The sequence below is a fragment of the Alnus glutinosa genome, chromosome 5 (assembly GCF_958979055.1).
Source record: "Alnus glutinosa chromosome 5, dhAlnGlut1.1, whole genome shotgun sequence".
Taxonomy (NCBI): Eukaryota; Viridiplantae; Streptophyta; class Magnoliopsida; order Fagales; family Betulaceae; genus Alnus; species Alnus glutinosa.
In genome coordinates this window covers 10,705,405-10,729,933 of record NC_084890.1, presented here as the reverse complement: position 1 = coordinate 10,729,933, position 24,529 = coordinate 10,705,405, and the positions used below count along the sequence as shown (strand labels likewise).

Sequence of the window (24,529 nt, the reverse complement as noted above, 5' to 3'; positions counted from 1 at the left end):
ATGCAAAATTTTAAAGGTTCAAATTGCCAAACGCTTATTAATTTAATAAAAAAAAAAAAAAATATTCTAAGAAATAAGGATTTATTCCATATTTGAGAAATTAACAATAGAGAAAGCATCATTTGTCACCTTATTCTTATTCTTTGCAGTCCATTTTTATCAATTCTTTAATTGAAATGGAAGGTGAACGGTGGAAAAATGATTCAAATTCAAAACCTTATGATATGAATCATGATAAATATTAAATTACTTTTTATCTAAAAAGTTTAATTAAGTTTATACGAAATGATTAATTAAGTACATTGTAGTTTAATTGACAAAAGCACGAAGAAATACAAAGAGAAGGTTGAAATTAAAGATGCTGATCCTAATTTTGTGGATTTAGCATGCAAATACATATTTCTTCCCATAATATATGGATTATTTGCATATACGGAAGCTCTAATTATTTCCTGAATTAAGCTGGCTAATATTTAGGACCATCCCAACAGAGTGGTGAGAATATAAATGAGCAGCAGAGATAAGGGGTAGAGAAGATATGCTATAATTCCAGTCCAGAATGGGAATTTGGGGCAGAAGCTGGTAAAGAGACTCATCCCAGTGCATACAAGTAGAACAACAAGAACTTCAGCTGAGACATCCCACGACAAGTCCCGTATGTAAACAAGAGCCAAGAAAGTGGCTAAGCCCATCATGTTGTTCATGAATACTCCATTATAAATCTGCCAAAAAACCTTTCCAACTGTCAAATAATATTATCTTATAATTATTGTTCAAAAAGAATGAACTCAATATAAATGCTGAAGACAACTTACTAGTTACTGACCTAAAATATATGCTACCAAAGAAAACAATGAATTCTATGTCTTGCTGATCCTCTAATTAATTCAAAATAACGAGTCTCACTTAGAATTATTATTTTTCCTCTATTTATTTGTCTACTTTTCAAAACACAAATAAATAAATAAAATTATTAACTTATTTAAATCAAAGTGGCCCCCCTCCCTCTCCCAATTCATAATATTAATGCCTCGATCTCCATTTAATTGGGTCAACTACTTTTTCTTTTTTCATTTACCTTTCCCTCTCCAAAACACACATATAAAAAAAAAAAAAAAAGGTTATATTTTTTTCATGACTCAACTACAAAAAAAAATATTGTTTAGTGTCGCTGGAATAGTGGCCCCGTCCAAAAACACATACATAAAATATTTAATCTTAGGGTATATGTTTAGAAAGTACAAAAAATAATAATAATAATAATAATAATTCAAAGTGGTAAAGATATTTGGATCATACCGCCAAAAAAAGGTATCTAACTTTTTTTTTTTATTTGATTTCTTTTTCTTTTTTTTTTTTTCTTTTTTTTTACAATTTCCTATTTATCATATATGTTGCTTCTTGAAAGTTTTCAGATTTGTTGTCAAACTTACACATGAATTTATTTTCTCAATTTACTTTTAAGTAATCAAATTACCTTTCTAAATTTTTATATTTGGATTTTTCTTTTAAGGTATAATGTGTTGATGAATATATAGACATTCTTTACTGTTGGGGAAATAATCAGCCCCGAAGCCAGGTGATCCCCAAGTCAAGTCGGAGTTTCAACCCATAGGCCCGACCCAGTTCGACCCGGCTCGGTCAGAATACCTCAGTCAGAACACCTGGGTTAGAAAACCTCGGTCAGAACATCTCAGATGTTTGTCATAACCTTACACGAATAAATCAACTCGATGTCGGAGCACCTCGGACTATGACATGTCTAGAGAGATCGAACATCTTGGACTTCAAGACTCCGCAGGATGCGGAATAGACCGAGATCTCAAAGTTTGTATGGAGCAAATACGTCTCAGATATTTCCACCTCAGAGGATTGGTTTGTGTACAGTATAAGCGCCGTGAAGCTATCTTCTCAAATTCGGCAAGTAAGTATCTGTTAACCGTTAGAAATCTATATCCATAATTCGTGGGATTTTTGTTAAGTACCCAATCCCAAGATATTCGAAATGTATCTATATCCCAACATTAATGGGATACAGATCCCTATCAACTTGGATGTTAGTTTGTAATTGGCTGCATTCTGTTGGACAAAATCACTTCATTGTAATGATGCTCTTTAATAAGGATTCCGCTATTCAGAAGTATTTCCAAAAGATTCTGCATAGTTTGCAAGTCAGAAAATTTGGTTCCCTGCTAGCCGTCCGGAAAACGTGTCATACCGTCCGGACGCCCAGCTGTCCAAAGCATCAGCCGTCCGGATGACGTGTCATACCGTCTAGACGCACATCAGACTAATGCATCATCCGTCTGGACGACGTGGATTCCTGTCCGGATCTTTCTCTATGTCGAGAAGCTTCGAACTGCTCCAACTTGCATCCGTCTGGATGATTCAGTAGCCCTTTCGGACGACCCTCAGTGTTCGACCAAAGCTTCAGGATTTCTTTCCAAACATAGATATGGGAAGATCGTTGTAACCGTCTGGACGACGTGGATTCCTGTTCGGACGTGCTCATCCATAAGGCAAGTATTGCAATTCAAATCTAGATGTCCGGACGTCAGTCAGCATGGTCCAGACGCGCGTGTATCAAATATGGAAATTGTGTGCATCAGAACAACTGTCCAGATGATCATTCTCCTGGTCCAGACGCGAGAAGCCTCTATATGGAAATTACTTGCAGCGAACGTGCGACCGTCCGGACGACAGGGCAACACCATCCGGACGTGGCTCTCAAACAGGAAAGATTTTCAGCAAAATTTTCAGAATTTCGGTCGTACAGTTGTCTGTCCAGACGGCCTATGACCACCGTCCGGACGGCGCCCAGTTTTATCAAGTCAGATACTCATTTGAACTGTCAGCCTATAAATAGAGGCACATAGGCTTGAGAACTGTAAGAATTCAGTATTGAATTCCACTAGTGCTTAGAGAGCTATCTTGTGAGATTATTGAGCTGAGTTGATCTCTCTGAAGCCGTTGTTGTGTGCGCTGTTGCTGCACTTAATCTGAAGTCTATCTTAGGGGTTGGCCTTAAGGTAAATGATTCCATTAAAGACCCCTTTCAGGTAGGAGACCTGGTTGGGAGGCGTTTGTGTTGGATTACACGTTAGAGAGCAAGGTACGATCACTGCATCAGGGGTATGTGAGTGTTACTACTTTGTATCTAGTCTTGTCTTCTGAATAGTGGATATCCTGGGTTTGGCTATCCCTGAGTGATTTTTCTCATCTTGAGTTTCCACTTCGTTAACAAAAATCTTGTGTTATTTTATTTCCGCATTATTTTGTTAACACATTGTGCACGCACACACTTGTTTTATATTAGAAGCCAATTTCAAATTTTCAATTGGTATCAGAGCAGGTTCACTCTGTTAAGGATTTATTTCTTGAGAGTGATCCTCATCTTTTTGTGACTTCTATTTTTTGATTACACCTTTTATCATGGATTTCTCTCAGTTACCTGGAGAAAATTATGATATTGAGCTCTCTAAAGTTTTTGCTAAAATTGAAAAAATTGTTTCTCCAAAAGAGCTCAAAAAGGTGAAGCATGAAAAATTGTCTTTGATTGTTCAGTTATCTCAATCACATGCTTTGATTGACTCTTTGAAATATGAGAATACCACCGGACCTTTCTTTGTGTCGAGAAGCTTCGAACTGCTCAAGCTTGCATCCGTCTGGACGACCCTCAGTGTTCGACCAAAGTGTCATGATTTCTTTCCAAAACATAGATATGGGAAGATCGTTGCAACTGTCCGGACGCGCTCATCCATAAGGCAAGTATCGCAATTCAAATCCAGAAGTCCGGATGCCAGTCAGCATGTTCCGGACGCGTGTGTATCAAATATGAAAATTCCATGCATTAGAACAACCATCCAGACGATCATCATCCTGGTCCGCTCATCCATAAGGGTATGTGAGTGTTACTACTTTGTATCTAGTCTTGTCTTCTGAATAGTGGATATCCTGAGTTTGGCTGTCCCGGAGTGGTTTTTCTCATCTTCAGTTTCCACTTCATTAACAAAAATCTTGTGTTATTTTATTTCCGCATTATTTTGTTACCACATTGTGCGCACACACTTGTTTTATATTAGAAGTCAATTTCAATTTTTCATTGGCACTCATTTAAAAAGAGGTGGAATCCTATCCAACTTCTACTAAATTCGAATTCTATGAGGATAAGGTTGAAACCTACACGATTTAGGATTGAGACTCCTAGTGCAACTGTACTTTGAGCAATCCAGTGAGTCTTTAACTAAGAGCCTATAAATAAGACCACTACACCAGGCATTTGATATACTCTCTAAGCTCTGAGATTTTTTAGTTCTCCCAGAAAGTCATAAAGTTTGTTCTGACTTAGTCATCGTAGTGGGCATAGTCGGTGCCCCTGATTAGTTGTTTGTTATGTTTTGGCATATCTCAAGGAAGGCAAGGAAAGGACTAAAAGAAGTTTGACGAACCACAAGGCGATAGGTCACCATACCGGAAACTGTACCAACAGTTTGTCACCGTTTGTGGGAACGACATTGTTTCTTCAAAAAATAAAAATAAATCCGTCATGGTGAATACGCGCCGTGCCAATCCAGATCTGAACAACACCTATGAAGAAGCAGAGTCCATCGGCCCGAATAGCTAATTTGAATCAACAGTTGGCTCAAGCGCAGAAGAACGTAGAGGATCTATTGGCTCAGAATGCAGTGTTGCAAGTTGCCTGAACACCCGCACCATCCCAACACCTAGAAGGGGGAGAGAATAGCCTAAACGAAGATCGCCGAGTGGCTCCGAGCGAACACCCGGAAGGATTTGGAAAACAAGGTGACCCTTGAAATGAGAACAATACTCTACAAGGAAACTAGCCTCCACCCTCATAAACCGAGGCCGAGAGGAAGCTACAGCAGATGGTCTTTGATTTGGGTACGAAGTATGACGTACTGTCAAAAACTGTGGCAAAGAGGCAGAGTGGGAAAGAGTCTCTAGTTAATCTCTTTCAGAACACCGACTCCATGTTTACGGAAGAGGTGGCTAACACGACTTTGCCTGAGAAGTTTAAGGTCCTAGACATTCCCATCTTCATAGGTAGTGAGGACCCAATGGAGCACCTGATGACCTTTTGGTCTCATACGTCTTTGCACAAGACCCCTGATGCAGTAGCGTGCCGAGCCTTTCCACTCACCTTGTCAAGGAAGGCTCGAGACTGGCTCAGGAATCTTCTACTGAGGTCTATTGATAATTTCAATACCTTCGAACAAAAGTTATTGACGCAGTTTATGTCAGGAAGGGTTTGGCGAAAACCCCGAGGGTACCTACTCTCCATGTGCCAAGGTCCCAATGAATCTCTCAGGGACTACCTCTGAAGATTCAACCAGGAGAAATTGGAAACTAAGAGTGCACTTGATGATTTCATCTACAATGCATTTTTCGGGGGCTGAAGAAAGATGGCCCCCTCATGGCAGAATTGGCATTGAAACCGCCAAAGGATCTACATGCCTTTATGATCAAGGTTGATAGGTACATCATCCAAGATGAGACACTTCGGGCCTTCCTAGGCCCCCATGAGAGGCAGTCAGAACCTTCTTCTTCCGAGAAGCCGAGCAAGAAGAAGAAGTCCGAAGCGGTGTAGGATAACAACCCCTCGGATTATAAGAAGGTGAGGGGGACTACAAGTGGACCCCTCTAAATGCCACTCTCACCAAAGTTATGATGGTGATAGAGAATGACCCCGTATTCCAAAGGCCGAAATCCCTCCCGGGGGTACCTCTAGCTCGTCTGGCGGACAAGTATTGTGCTTTCCACAACTGCTATGGTCATCTTATCGAGCAGTGTATATCACTAAGACAACTGATAGAGAAATTCATCAAGAACGGTAAGTTGGCCCGGTTTCTTGTTAGTGAAAGAAACCATCAGGATCGAGCTCAAGCCCCGAGGCCGAGAGAAGAAGAAGAAAGACGGCATAGGAGGGACTATGCCCCAAGACGAGAAGAATGGTGAGAAAGGGCAAGGGAGCCTACTCCTAGGCCTCAGGAAGAAGAGAGGCGTGAAATAAGCTGGAGTAGAGCCCGAGAGAATGACAACCCCCTATAATCCATACCATCTCGAGAGGATTCGAATGAGAAGGAGAGTCTAGTTCGGCTCAGAAGGCTTATGCCAGACAACTGGACGACTTTGAGGTGTATTCGTTGTAGAAGCCTTATAAATCCCGAAGGTGTGATCCTATGGTTGTAGGATTCTCGAACGAAGATTATGCTAAAGTTTCACTCCTGCATATAGATGCCCTTGTAGTGTCATTGACTATAAGCTTCGGCGTATACTGATTGATATAGGAAGTTTCGCTGATATTCTGTTTAAACCACCATTCGATCATATGAGCAATCCTAGGGTAAGGTAGTCCCAGTTGTATGCCATTTGTTGGGCTTTGCTGGCGAGAAGGTTTCACCTCTCAGTTCTATCGAGTTTCTAGTCACCGCAGGGACTTACCCAAGGCAAAAGGTCATCATGGTGAAGTTCCTGATAGTAGATAGACCTTCGGCGTATAACGCCATTTTTGGAGGAATTGCTCTTAATGAGCTGAAGACCTTCACATCAACTCCGCATTTGAGTATGAAATTTCCAACCGCTGAAGGGATCAGAGTTGTGAAAGGAGACCAAAGGGAGGCTAGAAGATGCTACAACCTCTCATTGAAGAATCCCCCTGAGACTCGCAATCTCTGGGACTTAGAGCTACAAGAATTCGGTGTGAATTCCATTAGAGCTCAGAGACGTGATATTTCCTCTGAAGCCGTTTTTCAAGTGTGCTGTGCAGTAAACCGAAGTCTATCTTAGAGGTCGGCTCTAAGGTAAGGAGTTTCATTGAAGACCCCTTCAGGTAGGTGAACCTGGTTGGGAAGCGTTTGTGTTGGGTTACACGTCAGAGATCAAGGTACGACCACTGCATCGGTACATGTGAGTGTTACTGTCTTGTATCTAGCTTTGTCTTCTAAATAGTGGAATTCCTGGGTTTGGCTGCTCCGGAGTGGTTTTTCTCTTAACTGAGTTTCTACTTCGTCAACAAAAATCTCTGTGTCATTTACTTTCCGATGTGCTTTAATTTTTGTTGACACTTATGCACACATTTTGTTTTTAGAAGTCAATTCAATTTTTCAATTGGTATCAGAGCAAGTACACTCTGTTTAGGATTTATTTCCTGAGTGTGATCCTCATCTTTTGTGACTTTTTTTTTTTTACACCTTTTATCATGAATTCTTCTCTGTTATCTAGTGAGGATTATGATATTATGCTCTTTAAGGTTTTTAATAAATTGAAGAATGCTCAACATTCTAAAATTTTTCATAAAGAGCTTAAAAAGGTGAAGTAAGAAAAAGAGTCTTTGATTGTTCAATTGTCTGAATCACATGCTTTGATTGACTCTTTGAGATCTGAGAATACCATGCTATTTGACATTATTGATTCACATGAGAAGAAATTGGAAAAATTCTCTAGTGATAATATGAAAAGCATGCTTTGTATTCATTCAGATATTTCCAACAAGCCTGATTTAGTTGTTGATGACTTGAGTGCTTCTACTTCACATGTTGCTGATTCTGAATTAGATTCCATTAGTATTAAGCCTGTGATAGTAGAGACTACTTGTTTGGATAATTCTTGCTTGAATAATTGTATGATGCCCAAGCCCAAGGAATCAGGAACATAAGGTAAGTTTGTTCCTACTTGTCATAATTGTGGGAAAATTGGTCATATTAGGTCAAATTGTTATTTGTTGAAATCCCACAGGCCTTGGATTAAGCAGGATGCTATGAGGAAAAGTGAAGTTGATGATTCTTCCTCATCAAAATATGTCCCTTTGCATAGGAGACATATAAAAGGTAAGGGCAATGTTATTTGTAAGAATGCTAACCATAATTTTGCAGAGAATACAAAGAAGCATTCAAACAAAAGAAGCTTGCCTACCTGCCATCACTGTGGCATCACCGGTCACATCCGACTCAATTGTCCACATCTCCAGGCTCAGAAGTCGAAGGTTCAGAAGGAGCTGCCAACAAAAGCTACATCAGGCACCCTACTTCCTACGGCACTTCAAGCTCCGCAGCATCAGCAAAGGTTTGTTCCTGCCAATCAGAGTGGTAAACCAAAGAAGAACAAATCAAGGCGCTACAAGAGAAAGCTGCAGAAGCCCAATGGCAGCCATGGCTATGAAGGATTGCTTAGCCTAATGCAAGGTATGCTAAGGAGAATGGACAACATGGACAAGACCTGCAAGCCACCGCCTCGAGTCAAGCAGGTATGGGTCAAGAGTGATGAGACCATTCACCCCATGAGGGGGAACAAACGCACCTAGCAAGAGAAGGTGTTCATGTCTAGGATTCGGTTCCTAATCCTAAGGCATCAGGTTTGATTGCTTGCACATTTACTTGTTATATTTGTGTGCTTATTATGCAATCTAGGAACCAGTTTGTTGTGCCCCCTATTCTCTTGAGAGAGCATTGCAGGTACTGTTTGGGGAAGGCAGAAAAAGCAGGTCGAGCGACTGTTTTTTTCTGTATTGGCATCATCAGGTTTGATCTTGCCATGCATATGATGTTTTCTTTCCATATTGCATTTGTTTTTAATATATATATATATATTGGGGAAAATTTGCAGGATATTTTTTTGGCATATTAGATATTGCATTTATTTTCTCATGATATCTCAATTATTTGGGTATTAATTTACTTTGCTTAGATATATTTGAGAGTTTCTGACTATAATTTGCCAAGTGTTTTCTTGTATATGCAAAAGTAGGGTAGCTTCTTTTCTCATGCGATGAAAAATGTGCACTATCCATGACTCCCCTACAGGTACATCTTTCCTTCTCTGACTTTGTGTTTCTAAGAATTTTTGGATAAGAGAAGATGTTTTTGATAAGATGGCCAAATTGACCACATGCTAGTTGAACCTAGAACCTAAAAACTCTGGCATTCCCTCTAGATTGTAGCACCATAAGAATTAAGCAGTTATTCATATGAATTTTGTGCTTTAAATTGTCTATTCACTGCTTTTGTGCTGAATTTGCTATATGCCTTGCCCTCTACATGCAAGTAAAAATTTACTTTGTCCTTCATGGTACAAGTAAAACAATTCGGTGCTGCATCTCAGGGGGAGTGTATCGGATGAGGGTGGGTAGGTCCTAGTAAGTTATAAGGTTTGACTTTTGGCTAATCTGTCACATATTTTCTCTTTTGTCTAGAAAATTTGGTTGCTATTTGTCATTTATGTGATAGTCATCCTTGTGGGTTAAGTCTTCACACACACATGCATTGCATGAGTTGAGTTGTCTATTTGAATTTTCTATGTCCAGGAAAATGTTTGTGCTGATTGAACTCTCAACTCTCTTTTATATCTGTGCTTAGTTTTGAGATGCTCCTTGATTGTGTTATCAATGGATTATACTTGCGTGTTCTGAAACTGACTTTGGAAAAATTATTTTTCTGCAAATTTTCTTCAAGTTTCAGATTTTCAGTGTGAAGTGTGTGGACGGACTTATTCTTACGTCCAAAACGAGAGCAGTCTTACCATATGCTGACCTAGGAATTGCTCATCCGGTCAGGATCTCTATAGGTTTAAGACTTGTTTCTCTTTCTCTGCCATACACACATCTTTGCATTTTTATTGATTTATCATGGCATCTTGTGTGTTTTTCTCGTGGATTTCTCCTGAGATTTTGGCATTTTGTGCACATCTCTTCTCATCCCATGATCTTCATTGTGTCTTCCGTTATTCTTTTAAGTCTTTGTGCTTTTAGAATATTGGAATATTTGTTGGGATATTTTTCTTGAGATATTGTACATGAAAATCCTTTTCTGTCTGTGGGCTGGGCTGATCTTTTATGCCTTATGAATAGTTGCATTGCTTATATTTCTCTTTGGCATCCATTTGACAGCCGTCTTAAATACCTCATTATGTTTGTAACTAACAGGATCTAATGGTATTTTTGGAGATATTTCTGATTGGTTTTTCAGGAATACGACATCCAGCGGCTCCCAGCACAGTGATTGACAGATGCATCCTTTGGAAAACTGACTATTGTTGAAGTCGGATGTTCAATTTCCAAAGGTCTTGGGATTTGATACTTGGAGGATTTTTGTTCCTCACTTTTGAGCCACTTGCAGACTTTTCTCTAGTTTCCTATTGTTTTGGATTTTAGAACGTTTTTGTCTGTGGATATTATTACTCTGTTTACCCTTGTGCTTCTGAGACAATAAGGGGGAGTAATTGGTGTCTGATTTTTCTCATTACTCTGGTTTACCCTTTGTCCCTTTGTGACAAAAAGGGGGAGTAATTGTTGTTTTGGACCGGGAATGTATTTCTAAACCGGTCAAGTGATTTTTGTCCCAGAATGGCCAAAGGGGGAGTTTGTTAGTATTTTGGCCTTATTCTGTATTTGGACAAAATCACTTATGTGTAATGATACGGTAAACAGGGATTCCACTTTCGAAGTGATGTCAGAAGATTCTGCCTTCAAGTCAGAAGAATTTCAAGTTCCCTGTCAGCCGTTCGGACGACGTGTCATTCCGTCTGGACATCAAACAGACAAGCATCATCTGTCCAGACGACGTGATTCTTCCGTCCGGACACCTACATCATATCGAGAAGCTTCTGTGCCATCTTTCTCCGTCCGGACGTTTCAGCAGCACGTCCGGACGCCTATTAGTTCTCGAACGGTTCACTGATTCTTTCCAAGTTTCAAGAAAGGGAAGATCAATCAACCGTCCGGACGATGTGGTATCCCGTCCAGACGCGTATCTCCGTAAGGTAAGAATCGCAGTTCAAAATGGACCGTCCGGACGTCTGACAGCTGTGGTTCGGACGCTGGTGCATCCTATATGGTAACTGCCGATTCAACTTCAACTGTCCGGACGTCTCCCCCTCATGGTCCGGACGCACGCACATCAGATATGGAAATTGCATGTTGAAGTTTAGCCGTCCGAACGCTCCTGCCCCATGGTTCGGACGTGCGAAGCCTGTTATGAAAATTACTTGCAGCGGACATGCGTCCGTCCGGACGATCGAGCCATCCCGTCCGGACGATGTTCTTATACAGGAAAGATTTCTTCGCGAAAATTTTGGAAAATCCTGTCGTACAGTTGTCCGTCCAGATGACTCTCAGGCATATTTTGCCTGACGCCCATTCTGACCCCCAGCCTATAAATAGGGGTCCCTAGGCACTTAGAGCTGCAAGAATTCGGTGTGAATTCCATTAGAGCTCAGAGACGTGATATTTCCTCTGAAGCCGTTTTTCAAGTGTGCTGTGCTATAAACCAAAGTCTATCTTAGAGGTCGGCTCTAACGTAAGGAGTTCCATTGAAGACCCCTTCAGGTAGGTTAACCTGGTTGGGAAGCGTTCGTGTTGGGTTACACGTCAGAGATCAAGGTACGACTACTGCATCGGTACATGTGAGTGTTACTGTCTTGTATCTAGCTTTGTCTTCTGAATAGTAGAATTCCTGGGTTTGGCTGCCCTGGAGTGGTTTTTCTCTTAACTGAGTTTCCACTTCGTCAACAAAAATCTCTGTGTCATTTACTTTCCGCTGTGCTTTAATTTTTGTTGACACTTATGCACACACTTTGTTTTTAGAAGTCAATTCAATTTTTTAGGTTATACTATTCCATTGATTGTGTGTATCCTATTAAAGACATAGCTAATCCATATCTAGGGAAGACGGGTCATACCGCATCTTAGTGGTTAGGTGGACGGTCCGTGCTAGCCGAAGATGGATTATACTTATTCTTTAGAGGCAATTTCTTCACTACTCGAGTGAGACGAGCCCTATATCATGCATAATATGAATTTCCCTCGTTAATTTATGATTGACCAGTGTTATGCGGTGAGTGGTTAAATCAATCCCCTATTCTTTATCTCATCCATACTCTCTTTAAATTTATATCTTTTACTTTTATGGATTTATTTTTAGAAAACAAAAATCAAATATATTTTAAATTAAGTTATATTTAATCTTGAAAAACTTGATAATAATACTTACGCAGTCCTTGAGGTTCGACACCCTCAACATAGCCCCATCCTACAAGGATTCGTACTATTGCGAGTGGTAATTTTATTATTGATATATTTTGGTAAACAAAAGACCACATCAGTTTCAAAAACAAATTGGTAGGAATGTTGAAGTTTATGTTGATGGCATGCTAGTCAAGAGCATTCAGGTGACCGAGCACATAGCAGATCTCGATGAGACCTTCCACACACTACGGAAACATCAAATGAAGCTTAATCCTACCATGTGTGCCTTCGGAGTATCATCAGGAAAGTTCTTGGGATTTCTAGTATCACACCGAGGCAAATCCCGAGAAAGTGAAGGTAGTCCTCGAAATGCAACCTTCGAGGACCATTAAACAGCTTCAGCAGTTAACGGGGAGAATCGCAACACTCAACCAATTTATCTCTCGGTCCATAGACAAGTGCCTTCCCTTCTTCAAGATCTTAAGAAAGGCATTTACCTGAAGTTGAAGGAATACTTGATGAACCCTCTTCTACTGAGCCAACCCTCTGAGGGGGAGATACTTTACTTATACTTGGCTATATCTCCCTCGGCGGTAAGCTCTGCATTGGTAAGAGAAGAAGCAGGAGTTTAGAAACTTGTCTATTTCATGAGTAAGGCGCTTCACGGAGCAGAGGAGAGGTATCCTCGAATCGAGAAATTGGCTTTTACCCTTATCATCCTGGCTCAGATATTAAGGCCTTATTTCCAAGCTCATGCGATCCGAGTGCTGATTAAGTACCCATTGAGAAAAAAATTTTAGAAGCCCGACCTTTCGGGGAGGTTAGTAAATTGGGTTGTGGAGCTCGGACAGTTTGACATCGAATTCCACCCTCGGACAGCAATAAAGGGCCAGGCTTTGGCAGACTTCCTAGTGGAATTTTGCAACATTCCAGAAAAGTGAAGAACTTCCCAAAGAATCCACTTGGGTTGTGTATGTCGACAGATCCTCAACCAGTAAAAGAAGTGGAGTCGGAGTTATGTTGTTAAACCCGGAGGGTTAAGAGTTTCGATTCGCAGTCAAACTGAATTTCGTCACCACCAACAACGAAGCAGAGTAAGAAGTAGTTATAACTAGCTCGTCCATATCCCGAGAAGTGGGCGCCACAAATGTAGAAATTCATAGAGACTCTCAAGTAGTTGTGGGCCAAGTCCAGGGAGAGTTTGACACTCAGGAAGTTAGAATGACCAGATATCTAGAAAAGGTACGCGAACTCCAGTCTTGCTTTGACAGGGTTGTTATCACCAAGATACCGAGGGAAGCAAATACGGCGGCAGATGAGCTCTCAAAATTGGCCTCGGGGAGTGATCAAGAGATTGAAGCCTCGGATCAAGAAGTTATTGTTCTAGCCGACCCATCCATTACTCCAAAGTCTGATGTTATGGAGTTGGATAGGGCTATGATTGAACCTGAATGGGCTACTGATGCCATGCAATATCTAAAGAACGACCTCTTACCTTAAGACAAGGTTGTAGCTCAAAAGGTCAAGCTACAGGCAACTCGATATAGACTTCTCGGAGGAATCCTTTATAAAAGGGGATACTCCGAACCTCTACTAAAGTGTCTCCTAAAAGACGAAGCAGAGTATGTGATGAGAGAGATCCATGAAGGCATTTGTGGAAACCATTCGGGAGCTCAGATGTTGGCACACAAATCAACTCGGCCCGGTTATTATTGGCCTTCGATGAGCAAGGACGCTGTCCGAATCGTGAAGTGTTGTGATAAGTGCCAAAGATTCTCTAGGGTAGTGAATTCACACCCCGAGACGTTCACTACCATCACATTTCCGTGGCCCTTCGCAAAATAGGGGGTAGACATTGTCGGGCCGATGCCCTTGAGTAAAGGCAGCAAGAAGTTCCTGGTTGTGGCTGTCGACTATTTCACCAAGTGAGCTGAGGCAGAGGCAATGGCAGCCATAACAACTACAAACGTAATCAGCCTCCTCTGGAGATCCGTTCTATGTTGATTCGGAATACCACATGCTTTTGTAACGGATAATGGGACACAGTTTGACTGCAAACAGTTTTGAAAGTGGTGCTCTGAACTCCGTATCCAAAACTATTATTCCAGTGTATTACGTCCTACGACAAATGGGCAAGTGGAAGCAATGAATAAGACTCTGATGAGAAAGTTGAAGAAGATGCTCCAGCAGAAGAAAAGAGCCTGGGTAGAGTATGTCCCCGAAGTGCTCTGGTCATATCGAACAACAGTCAGAACCCTGACCGATGACACCCCCTTCTCCCTCACTTATTGGACCGAGGCAGTCATTCCGGCAGAAGTAGGATCCCCGAGCTTCAAGGTAGTATACTACAACCCAGGGCTCAATGATGAAGGTATCAACTTGAACCTGGATCTTTTGCAGGAAAAAAGAGACGATGCTTAAGTTACCTGGGCAGCCTATCAGGATCAAACGACTCTGTACTTCAACAAAATAGTAAACCCCAGGAAGTTCCAAGTCGGGGATTGGGTCCTCAGGAAAGTAAGCTTGATGACCAAAGATGCAACTGAAGGGAAGTTCGCACCCAAGTGGGAAGGCCCCTATCAAGTAGTGAAGTGTCACAAGAAGGGGGCCTACCATTTGAAGTCCGAGACCGGGAAGATACTCCCAAGAGCATAGAATGCCGAGCATTTGAAGAAGTACTATATATAGTCATTGTAGCTCTCGGCAATCTTATCATCAATAAAGGAATCTTCTTCTATATTTATTGTGTACTGCAAAGTTATTGTGACAAAGCTGCATCAATATCCACCCGACTCCCACCCCAAAAAACTCGGTCGAGTATTAGAGGGATACCCAGGGGACTATCTGCCCGACTCCCTCCCCAAAAAACTCGGTCGAGTATTGGAAGGATAACCAGGGATTTGTCCACCCGACTTCCTCCCCAAAAAACTTGGTCGAGTATTGAATGGATACCCAGGGGACTATCTGCCCGACTCCCTCCTCAAAAAACTCGGTCGAGTATTGGAGGGATACCCATGGAATTATCCACCCGATTCCCTCCTCAAAAAACTCGGTCGAGTATTAGAGGGATACCCAAGGGACTATCTACCCAACTTCCTCCCTAAAAAACTCGATCGAGTATTGGAGGAATACCAAGGGTACCTGATTATTCATCTAAGTTAAAGGTGGTAGCTCAGCAAAAGATATGGATAAAGAGACGGATAAAGATATAGATATAACCAAGATAAGGACCAAGACTCGACAACAAATCGGAATCATGAAAAGTTTGAGTGAAAGGAGATATCTCCAAAGCTAAGTCAAAGTTGTCGGGCTCAAAATCTCAAAGAAAGCATCTCGGAAGAAGATATGAGGACAAAACATTTTTAAAAAATCATCAAGTAAGTTCAAAAACCCTCAGAAGTGCCAGTTTATTTATTCAGTTTTAACCTTCGGGGGTAAAGTTCAAAAACCCTTGGGGGTGCTAGTTTATTTAGTCAGTTTTAACCCTCGGGGGGAAAGTTCAAAAACCTCGGGGGTTCCAATTTGTTATACAAGTTTTAACCCTTGGGGGTAAAATTCAAAAACCCTTGGGCATGCCAGTTTATTTAATTAAAACTTACACAAACCGTTTGTTTGTACAAGTTTTGGGGGCTAATATGGTCAACAAGAAAAAGAAAATGAAGAGTCCAAATTTCATTCATTGACTTTAAAATTTTGTTCATTACAAAAATTTTTACATACAAAATAAATGTAAGTCTAAGAAAGGAAGCCCGAGCCTCAGAGTCAGCTTTTAGGTTGCATCATCTTCTAGAGGATCATCGTAAGGATTGGAAGTGACAGAGCCCCAACTTGGAATGTCGGGCATAAAATCGATGTCGAACTCCTCTATTTCCTTGATGGCATCATCCGGGATCCTAACTAGAAGCGGCCCAACAGTGGTAGGATCAAACTTATACTGAGGTTTTGTTGCCAAATCGAAAGTTCTCAAACCTCCAGTTGAAGCCTCGACCCCAGCTCTGGTCTCGGAGATAAGGCACATAGCTGAGCTGTTTTGGATAGCGCTTTGTTTTGGCCTTGCATTCATCGTATCTAGCTAGAAGTCTAAACAAAAGGCTCTCTGCTTTATCCTGCACCTTTACAACTTTGCTATTCTCTACCTCAAGCCTCTCCACCTCAGCCTTAAGTTTTTCCTTCACGGCTTTAGTGGCTTCGGCATTTCTGCAAGCTTCGGAGCATTCGTTTTGAATAGCTTCCAACAGAGACTCCAGTTGATCAGCCCGTTCGAACTCCTTGGCCAGGCCAACGACAGAGTGATTATACCGCTCGTTAGATTCGAGGACTTCCTTCTTCAAACGGGCATTGATAGACCGTTCTCGGATATTATTGAGTCCCAGGAGGCAAGCTCTTTGTCTCGGGATTGAAGGAGAGCTTTTAGAGTCGCCACTTCCTTTTCAAGTCCAGAGAGTCTAGCTTGCACCTCGGGGGCTAGAGCCGTAGGCTGTGCTTCTTGACGCTTCTCGAGGTTCTGTCAGAGGACCGTCATTTTCACCAAAAGTTGCAAAGTCAAAGAAAAGAGAAACTCAGGAAAAATTGTGATTTGACATAAAGTTGCCCCACATAGAGGACTATTTCAAAAGGTTTACCTGATAGTGAGAAATGAGGACGCCTTGGGCAATCCTCTAGGGAGAAGCGGTCCCAGTGTGCGCCAAGAATCCCTTGGGAATGAGATTCTTGATGGCCTCCATCGGATGTCCAAGAAGACCCCTACCCAAAACCTAGAAAGCCACTCTAAACCTTAAAGTACCGGGTTGCTCGGTAGCTGGGGTAGCCTCAATATTGGGGGTAGCTTTGGAGTCAGTTCTCCTCGAGCCAGATGTGCTAGCCTTAGGATCGGCCCCAGTTTTATCTTGCACCTCGGAAGGTTGAGGTGCCTCGGGCCTCATCTCACCTGCAACTCCGGGATTAGCTTCGGGCCTATCTTGCACTTCAGCAATCAGAGGCGCCTCAGACCTCATTACGCCTGCACTTTCAGGAGCAGGGCTATCTGGAACTCCTGTGTGTTGAGAAGTTTTGGGCCTCACAGGACCCACGCCTTCTGGTGTCCCCCTTTCAACCTCCTCGGTCTTATCTACAGAAGGCCTAGACCTCGAGATATCTCACTCTCCACTATGCCCTCGGGCTCGGGGGGTGGAGGGGTGCCCATTTGCTCTTCGTAGAAGGAGTCCTGGGGGTATGCTTTTCCATGTCTTCGGCAAAAGTTTTGTTTTGGTTTTGAGGGGTGGTGGCCTCTTCATCGTCATTACCATCGGAATCATTGCCCTAAAAAGGCAAATTCTTGATGAACCTCCTCTACATCAGAGGGCATGATGACTAGCCTACCCCACATCCTCTCTGCCTCCGAGATTATTCCTACTAGGCGTTCTCGGGGCCCAAATTTCCTTTTCTGGGCCATATGTTTTACCCGATGCCGAGTCGACTCGGGGCTTGCCTCAGGGATAGGTTCTTCCTCTCTGCTCTAGCAGGCATAAGAATTGTTGTCCCCGGAACATCTTGATCTTCGCAATTGGATTCTGAGCCATTATGCGATGCCTAAGAGCTTGCCTCATCCCTTAGGTGAAAGGACTGCGAGGCTCATGTTCCTCAGGTCTGGGAAACTTCTGGAACAAAACCTCGGAAGCTCATCGAACCTTCCTCAGTATTGGTCTCGGGCGCAGGGCTCTTCGGAGGAGACCTCCTCACACCAGAAGCAGCCAGGGGAATATCTTGCTTTTTCTTTTTCAGAGGAACCTCGTCGGTACTGGCAATGGCAGGTTCGGAAGTCCTCTTTAAGGCAGCTTGTCTAGGGGATTGAGGGGCATCACCCTTCTTCTGGACTGCGCCTCTTTTAGTAACTGTTTTCTAGTTTTCCAGAATTGTATATCCGAGGAATCGCCTCATGGTTTCATCGGTTACCACTGTGTTGAAGTCGATCTCCTCGAACTTCTCGCTTATCCTTCCAACATCTTCTCGGTCAGTTATGCTGATGGAAGGAGGTTCGCAGCGGTCAGGTCACAGCAACCGCCAGGTCCGGGGCATCCTACGGTTCTTAGGCAGAACAATGCCCTCGGGACATTCCCACTCCCCAGACACTTGGAAAAATTGTTGTTCCCGAAACTTGTTATTTGTTAGCCCGCTCTTGAGTTTGATGAAGATAGGGGGTGTCGGACAGCCAACTCGATCATCCCTTCGACAGTCTGCCTCGGCCGATAGATACTAAAGAACTGAAGGATCTTCATCTCCTTCTTCAAAACCAACCTCCACAGTATGTAAGAAGCAAATAGATATCTTCAAGGCAGGATCTGGCTTGGTGACCGTCAGGAATAAGAAGAAGTCCCTGGCGATCTCTGGAAAGGAAAGTCGAAGTCCAGCCATGAACATCCTCTCAAAGAGAGTGACGTCACCACCGTTCAAAGCTCGAGTCACGGGATTTTGGTAGAACATCCTCACCGTCGGAGGGATGTCGTAGTTCAGGTGCAGAACATCCTCGTGGCTCTTGAAGATGACAGTTTCTGCCCTACTCTCCAGGGGGAAAGATTTACGGAACCGTCGGATTTCTTGGTCCAAGCCCGTGAAGTAGAAGGAACGTTAGAAGCATATTTCTTTTTGGCCATTTTAGAGAAGAAAAACAAGAAATCGAAAGAGGATGGAAGTGCAAAAGGATTTTAGGAAAGAAAAAGATTGAAGAATTGCCAACGATGGTAAAAGTGAACGAATGCAGTAAAGTACAATATTTATAGGGGGTGAAAGTGAAGAGTTAAATGCCGCTGACACGTGTCTGAGAAGCCAAAAGGCGCCATTATTTCAAAATCCACGAAAATCGAAGAGACAGCCGCCTGAAATTCAAAAATCAAATCTTTATTAAAGGCGCGACCTCGAGAATGCAAGCCTCAATTTGAAAAGTCGGCATTAGGATTCAGTCATTATAATGGGAAAAGACGACGACTAACAGATGCGGCATTTATGGCGTGAATAGTGACAGTTTTCAAAAGTATGGATTAAAAGGATACAAATAATTCCCTTAAGTTCAAAATTTTGAAATAAGAGAATTATGGGGTAATTGTTGGGGAAATAATCAGTCCCGAAGCCACGTGGTCCCAAAGTCAAGTCAGAGTTTCAACCCATAGGCCCAACTCGGCTTGGTCAGAACATCTCGAATGTTTGTCATAACCTTATACGAATAAATCAACTCGGTGCTGGGGCACTTTGGACTATGACATATCTAGAAAGATCGAACACCTTGGACTTCAAGACTCCGCAGGATGCGGAATAGACCGAGGTCTCCAAGTTTGTATGGAGCAAATACGTCTCGGATATTTCCACCTCGGAGGATTGGTCTGGGAACAGTATAAGCGCCATGAAGCTATCTTCTCAGATTCGGCAAGTAAGTATTTGTTAACCGTTAAAAATCTATATCCATGATTCGTGGGATTTTAGTTAAGTGCCCAATCCCAAGATATCCGGAATGTATCTATATCCCAACATTAATGGGATACAGATCCCTATCAACTTGGAACTCATTTAAAAAGAGGTGGAGTCCTATCCAACTTCTACTAAATTCAAATTCTATGAGGGTAAGGTTGAAACCTACACGATTCAGGACTGAGACTCCTAGTCCAACTGTACTTCGAGCAATCTAGTGAGTCTTTAACTAAGAGCCTATAAATAAGACCACTACACCCGGTATTTGATATACTCTCTAAGCTTTGAGATTTTTTAGTTCTCCCTCAAAGTCATACAGTTTATGTTGACTTAGTCATCGGAGTGGGCGTAGTCGGTGCCCCCGACTAGTCGTTTGTTATTTTTTGGCAGATCCCAAGGAAGGTAGGGAAAGGATTAAAAGAAGTTTGACGAACCACAAGGTGACACGTCACCATATCGGAAACTGTACCAATATTTATATATTTTAATTTTACAAAATATATACTTGTAGACTTGTAGTTAATGCGTTGATGAATATATAAACGTTTCAAAATATGAAAAACTATGTTAGAAAAAAACTATGTAAAATAATGTAAAAAAAAAAATTACAAACTACATTTATATGTTTTAAATGATAATTAAATAATATTTAATTTTATATTTATATTATTTAATATTTTTGACAAACAATTTTATTTTAGCTCTTTCTTTTAATCTTGCTCCTGAGTCAAAATCTTGAGTCTCTTTTAGGTGCTATACATATATATTAGAGATAATCAAATGATCAAATATGAGTTTGAGAGAGAGAAAAAAACCTCAGAAAAGGTTAAGGAGATAGCTTTTCCTGTCTTCTCTCTGGCAGAAGTAATTGCGTTCAGTGCCTGTCTATAGTTCATAGCTAAGGGTATGACAACATATGATACCCCGAAAGAGGAGATGTTTACAGCACTGGATAACTCCTGGAGAGTTTCCATAAAGGGCTGTGCAAGCAGAATCGTGATAGCAGTTCCTAGAACAATCAGAAAAGCTGCCTTAACATAATTCAACCAACCTTTATCAGTTCCCTTAGTACTCTCCTCCTTTTTCTGAGCCACTAGACTCTCCTGTTCTTTACTTGTTTTCTGCAACGACAGAGACTCAACGATCATAGCGATGATATATATATTGTTATGTTTAGTGTAAAACAGATGTTGCTATTGGTCAATCTTTACCTTGGACGTGCTGCCAAAAAACTTTGGCCTGTCATGATCTTGATTGCTGGCAGATTGTTGAGAAGCAGTAAGCCAGTTTGAGATTCCTTTGACGAACTCAGTTTCATTGATATGAGAATCACCAGATATGTCAAACTCCTTCATCACCTTTTCTTCGAGGTCATCCTCATTTAAACCTACTTCTATTTGTATTCCCAAGATTAAAGCTCTCAGTTCCTGAGGAGATATATACTTGTCTTTATTCTTGTCAATTTTCTGAAAAAGCCTACAAATATATGAAGTGACTAACCGTTAGAATATTAAATGATTAAATTAATTATATCTTCATATCAGTTTAAGTTTTTAGGATAAATGATGATTTAACGTGGTATTAGAGCCAGATCAATGAGTTCAAATCCTGACTCTACAATTCATTCAATTTCAATTGAATATTTTACGTGTTGGACCCACTTATTAAAGGAGAGTTTAAGTCTACACATGAAGATGAATGTTAGAATATTAAATAATTAAATAATTAAATATGTAGTGATTTAACGCTAACCAGGAGATAACAGCAATCCTTGAAAATCCCAATGAGTAAAGGACCTTTGAGTAGAATTTAGGAAGCTTACTCTCTAATAAGTGTTCGGTTAGGTCTGCCACCAGCAGTGAGAAGGCTCGGAAGTAGGTTTTTCTGAATATACTTACGCAGCAAGTATTCAAGTCTTCTACTCTGAATCCATGGCCGGAATACCTGCACCAATATTGTTGTCCATTTTCTAAGAAAAAAAGTAATCAATATAGCTATGCATCTTACAAATATGAAAGTCAATGAGTTAACTAACAATTTCACTTTCATATGTATATGTGTGGGCGTGTGTATCTGCTGGGGAACTATTCTCACGCAGCCACGCTAATGGAATTTTGTGTTACCTGATAGGTGCAGTAAACGAAGAGGAAAGAAAGCGTAACAAGGAGTGTAACTAAGACTACTATTCGTGTCCCTGAAGATGAATTGAGAACTTTTGCCATTTGTAGAATGAGAAATGGGATCATCGATACAATCATTATTCTTGCTGTATAGTAGGTCTCAACATCAGTGCTTACACCATAACCTGCACCACAGAGAGAGAGAGAGATCAAGGGGCATCAATACAGCGATTAAGGATGTTTTATTTGAATAAGGATTCACGACGTACAATTAATTGTTTGAATTGGTACTAATTTTAGTAATTAATGTGAGAAAGCTCATATGATGTTCACTTGATTGGACAAGTGGTTGAAAAACTCAAAATTTATTTGAGCAGGTGAGTCTCATATAAGTTTTTTCATATTAACTGCTCAAATTAATTATGGATCTCAATTCTAGTTTATGCAATTCACAAGGGTAAGGAAAAACCAGTTAAACTGAATGGTGTCTTATTTTCCACATCTGATGAATCAGCAGCTGAAGGCTGTGAAAGATCATAGCTTCCAAAAGCAACAACAGAACCCCAGATTAAAGTAAGAACCATGATTGCTGATCCTGCAAGTAAGCCCATTCCCATTGTTGCCATTGTTTCAACCGTATCTGTACTAGCTGTCACTCCAGACACTTCAAACAAACATGCACTTAATGAGATTACAGTAGTGTTTGGTTCTGAGCCCAGGAAAGTTATAGCTCTATATCATACTAATTAATAATAATGTAATTTAACAATATAGATGTTCCAAAGAGTAAAATGAGAACTGATTAGCCAGCTAGAGATATAAATATTGAGCAATTTTTGTCCAGAACTATTAGTAACTATAACTAAGATATATGTTATGAAAATAGCAAATCCTCTACGTACGTGGATGCTACTGGAAAAGAGGTGCTTCAAATTTGTCTACTCCAATGCCTTGAGGATGTACTAACAAGTTCTTTAAGAATTAAGTCAGAAATAATAGATAAGTATGGTTAGGGGATATTACGATTTTTATTATAAACTTCTTTACAAATTGATGTGAGAGTCTATAATTGGTAAAATAGTAATACTATTTAGTAGACTACTATACAAGTACTACCTATACAATTAGAATGATATGATAGCAAATTTTTTTTTTTTTTTTTTTTTTTTTTTATTTTTCTTTCTTTTACAAGTATTGATCTAAGGATGGGCTTTCACGATCATATCATCAAGTTATATACATCATATAACAGTCTACTAAATAACATTACTCTTGGTTAAATGATTAAGTAAAAATTTTGACTTGTCAATCTAATTAGTTGGTAGTTGACTTGTGAATTATATACTCTTAATCATTTCACCAATTACAGACTCCTACGACCATTTGGAATAAAATAATATTAAAAGGCTGTGATAACCCAAATGTTTTTCATAATAGCATAATTAATTGTCATCCGAAGAGTTTTCTTTTCCACGAGCTTAATTGGTGAACGTAGAATGTTTAATTAGGAAAGCAAAATTTTGCTTATAGTAGTTTCCATTTCTAAGGGCATGATTGGGTAATACTTGTTTTTTTTTTATTATATTTTATTATTTTTCGAAGATATGTTTGGGTTTTTTTTTTTTTAAAAAAAAAAAAAAAAATTAAATTAAATTCTACTCAAATTTTATCTATTTTTTTTTAAAAAAAATTTGTCTCAAGTTCTTTAAATTATTTAAACATAATTTCAAAAAATAATTTTTTTTCGATATTTGTAATTTTTAATATAATATAAAATAATATAATATAATACAAAAAATTCGGACACAGAAACTGATTCTAAATTTCTTTAGGAGATGATGACCTAATTAATTAAAAAGTGAGTGATCATTTCTGAGACAACTTCTATAATTTTCAATTGATTTACTCTCCAGTACATTCGTCCATATAGATTGATTTCTTTGCTAAGCAGAAAGTACTATCGCACCCAATGAGCAAGAGGAAGTAAAGAAAAATAATAATATATAACATAAAACACTAGAACCAAAAAGATAAGGAAAAAGCATGCCAATCATGGTAATTAAATATTCTTTTTTTTTTTTTTTTTTTGCTTTACCTTTTCCCAACTCTTAATTATAATTGTTTTAGTTTATCATGGCCTAGATCTCCCTAATTATATATGTTTCCTAAGAAAGTTGATTGCCTGCAAATATATATATCATTGGTCATCTTTACCAGTTCATTGTACTTTGAATCAATTAAAGTAAAATCTGCACCATTAATTTGTAGAAGAAATTAAAGGCTAGGGTTAACATATAAAAAATGGTGAGAGAGTGATCGAGGTAGAAGCTTAATTGATTACCTAGTATCAAAACGACCTGCGGGATAGTGCCAAGTATTTGGAATACGCTGGCACCGAAGACACCAGTTCCAATCATTTGAAAGAAAATGTTAGACCCATCTGAAACATACGTCCCTGCAATGGACAACAAGACCTCGTATACCACAATCATGAACAGCTGTCCCCAAACCTCTGTCGTGCAAGGCAGGAAGCCATAGATGGGCTCGCAAGTCACTGTTGTTGCTTTGAATTCCAGTTCAACGACTGGATGATCAGACTGCAGGCTAATTACATGCTGCATGCCATCGGATATCAGGCTGCTCGAATTCTTGCTCAGCGAACGGCTCTCTCCTAAATGAATCGTTATTATCATCAAGATTGAGAGAAAGATTAGAGAGACTCTTGACATGGTGTTCAAGAAGAAGAAGAAAAGCTGAAGATGGACTTAATTGGTAGCTAGCAACTTTGGCCGATTTAAGAAGGTTTTTAGTTGACCTTTCGGTCTCAATCAAAGCACGAGCATTTTTTCATGGGAATTGAAACAATGAGTTTGAATTTGTCAAAAACACACTGTATTACAGCTTTCAACATTTGACTTTGATGGCTAAAGAAAAGAAATTCCATCTCATAGCCATCTTGTAAGGATAGGTTTCGACGACAGCTTGTGTGTACCAA

At 40.4% G+C, this 24,529-nt stretch overlaps 1 protein-coding gene across 2 annotated transcripts; it reads right to left on the bottom strand.

The window, feature by feature from the left end:
* Nucleotides 1-346: 346 nt before the first annotated feature.
* LOC133868466 (sodium/calcium exchanger NCL1-like) lies at nucleotides 347-24,398 on the bottom strand. Of its 2 annotated transcripts, XR_009900341.1 has the most exons (8): nucleotides 23,876-24,398; nucleotides 22,004-22,198; nucleotides 21,538-21,719; nucleotides 21,237-21,358; nucleotides 20,626-20,890; nucleotides 20,230-20,535; nucleotides 7,933-8,090; nucleotides 588-722 (listed from the first exon to the last, which is right to left on the bottom strand). XR_009900341.1 is itself a non-coding variant. In XM_062305367.1 (7 exons), the coding sequence occupies exons 1-7, from the start codon at nucleotides 24,261-24,263 to the stop codon at nucleotides 474-476; spliced, it is 1,707 nt and encodes a 568-aa protein (XP_062161351.1). In that variant the 5' UTR covers nucleotides 24,264-24,382; the 3' UTR covers nucleotides 347-473. The 2 variants fall into 2 exon arrangements, 1 of the variants encoding a protein (XP_062161351.1); XM_062305367.1 differs by lacking the exon at nucleotides 7,933-8,090 and having other exon boundaries at nucleotides 347-722; nucleotides 23,876-24,382.
* Between the last annotated feature and the right edge of the window lie 131 nt (nucleotides 24,399-24,529).

Bases quoted from the DNA above. Each gene is read 5' to 3' on its own strand.
- LOC133868466 (XM_062305367.1), bottom strand. From the start codon at position 24,263: ATGTCAAGAGTCTCTCTAATCTTTCTCTCAATCTTGATGATAATAACG. The intron at 21,720-22,003 runs GTTTTTCCTTAC...TCTGTGGTGCAG, and splicing joins GACACCATTCAGTTTAACTG to GTTATGGTGTAAGCACTGAT. The intron at 20,891-21,236 runs GTAAGCTTCCTA...ATATATTTGTAG, and splicing joins AACCGAACACTTATTAGAGA to GCTTTTTCAGAAAATTGACA.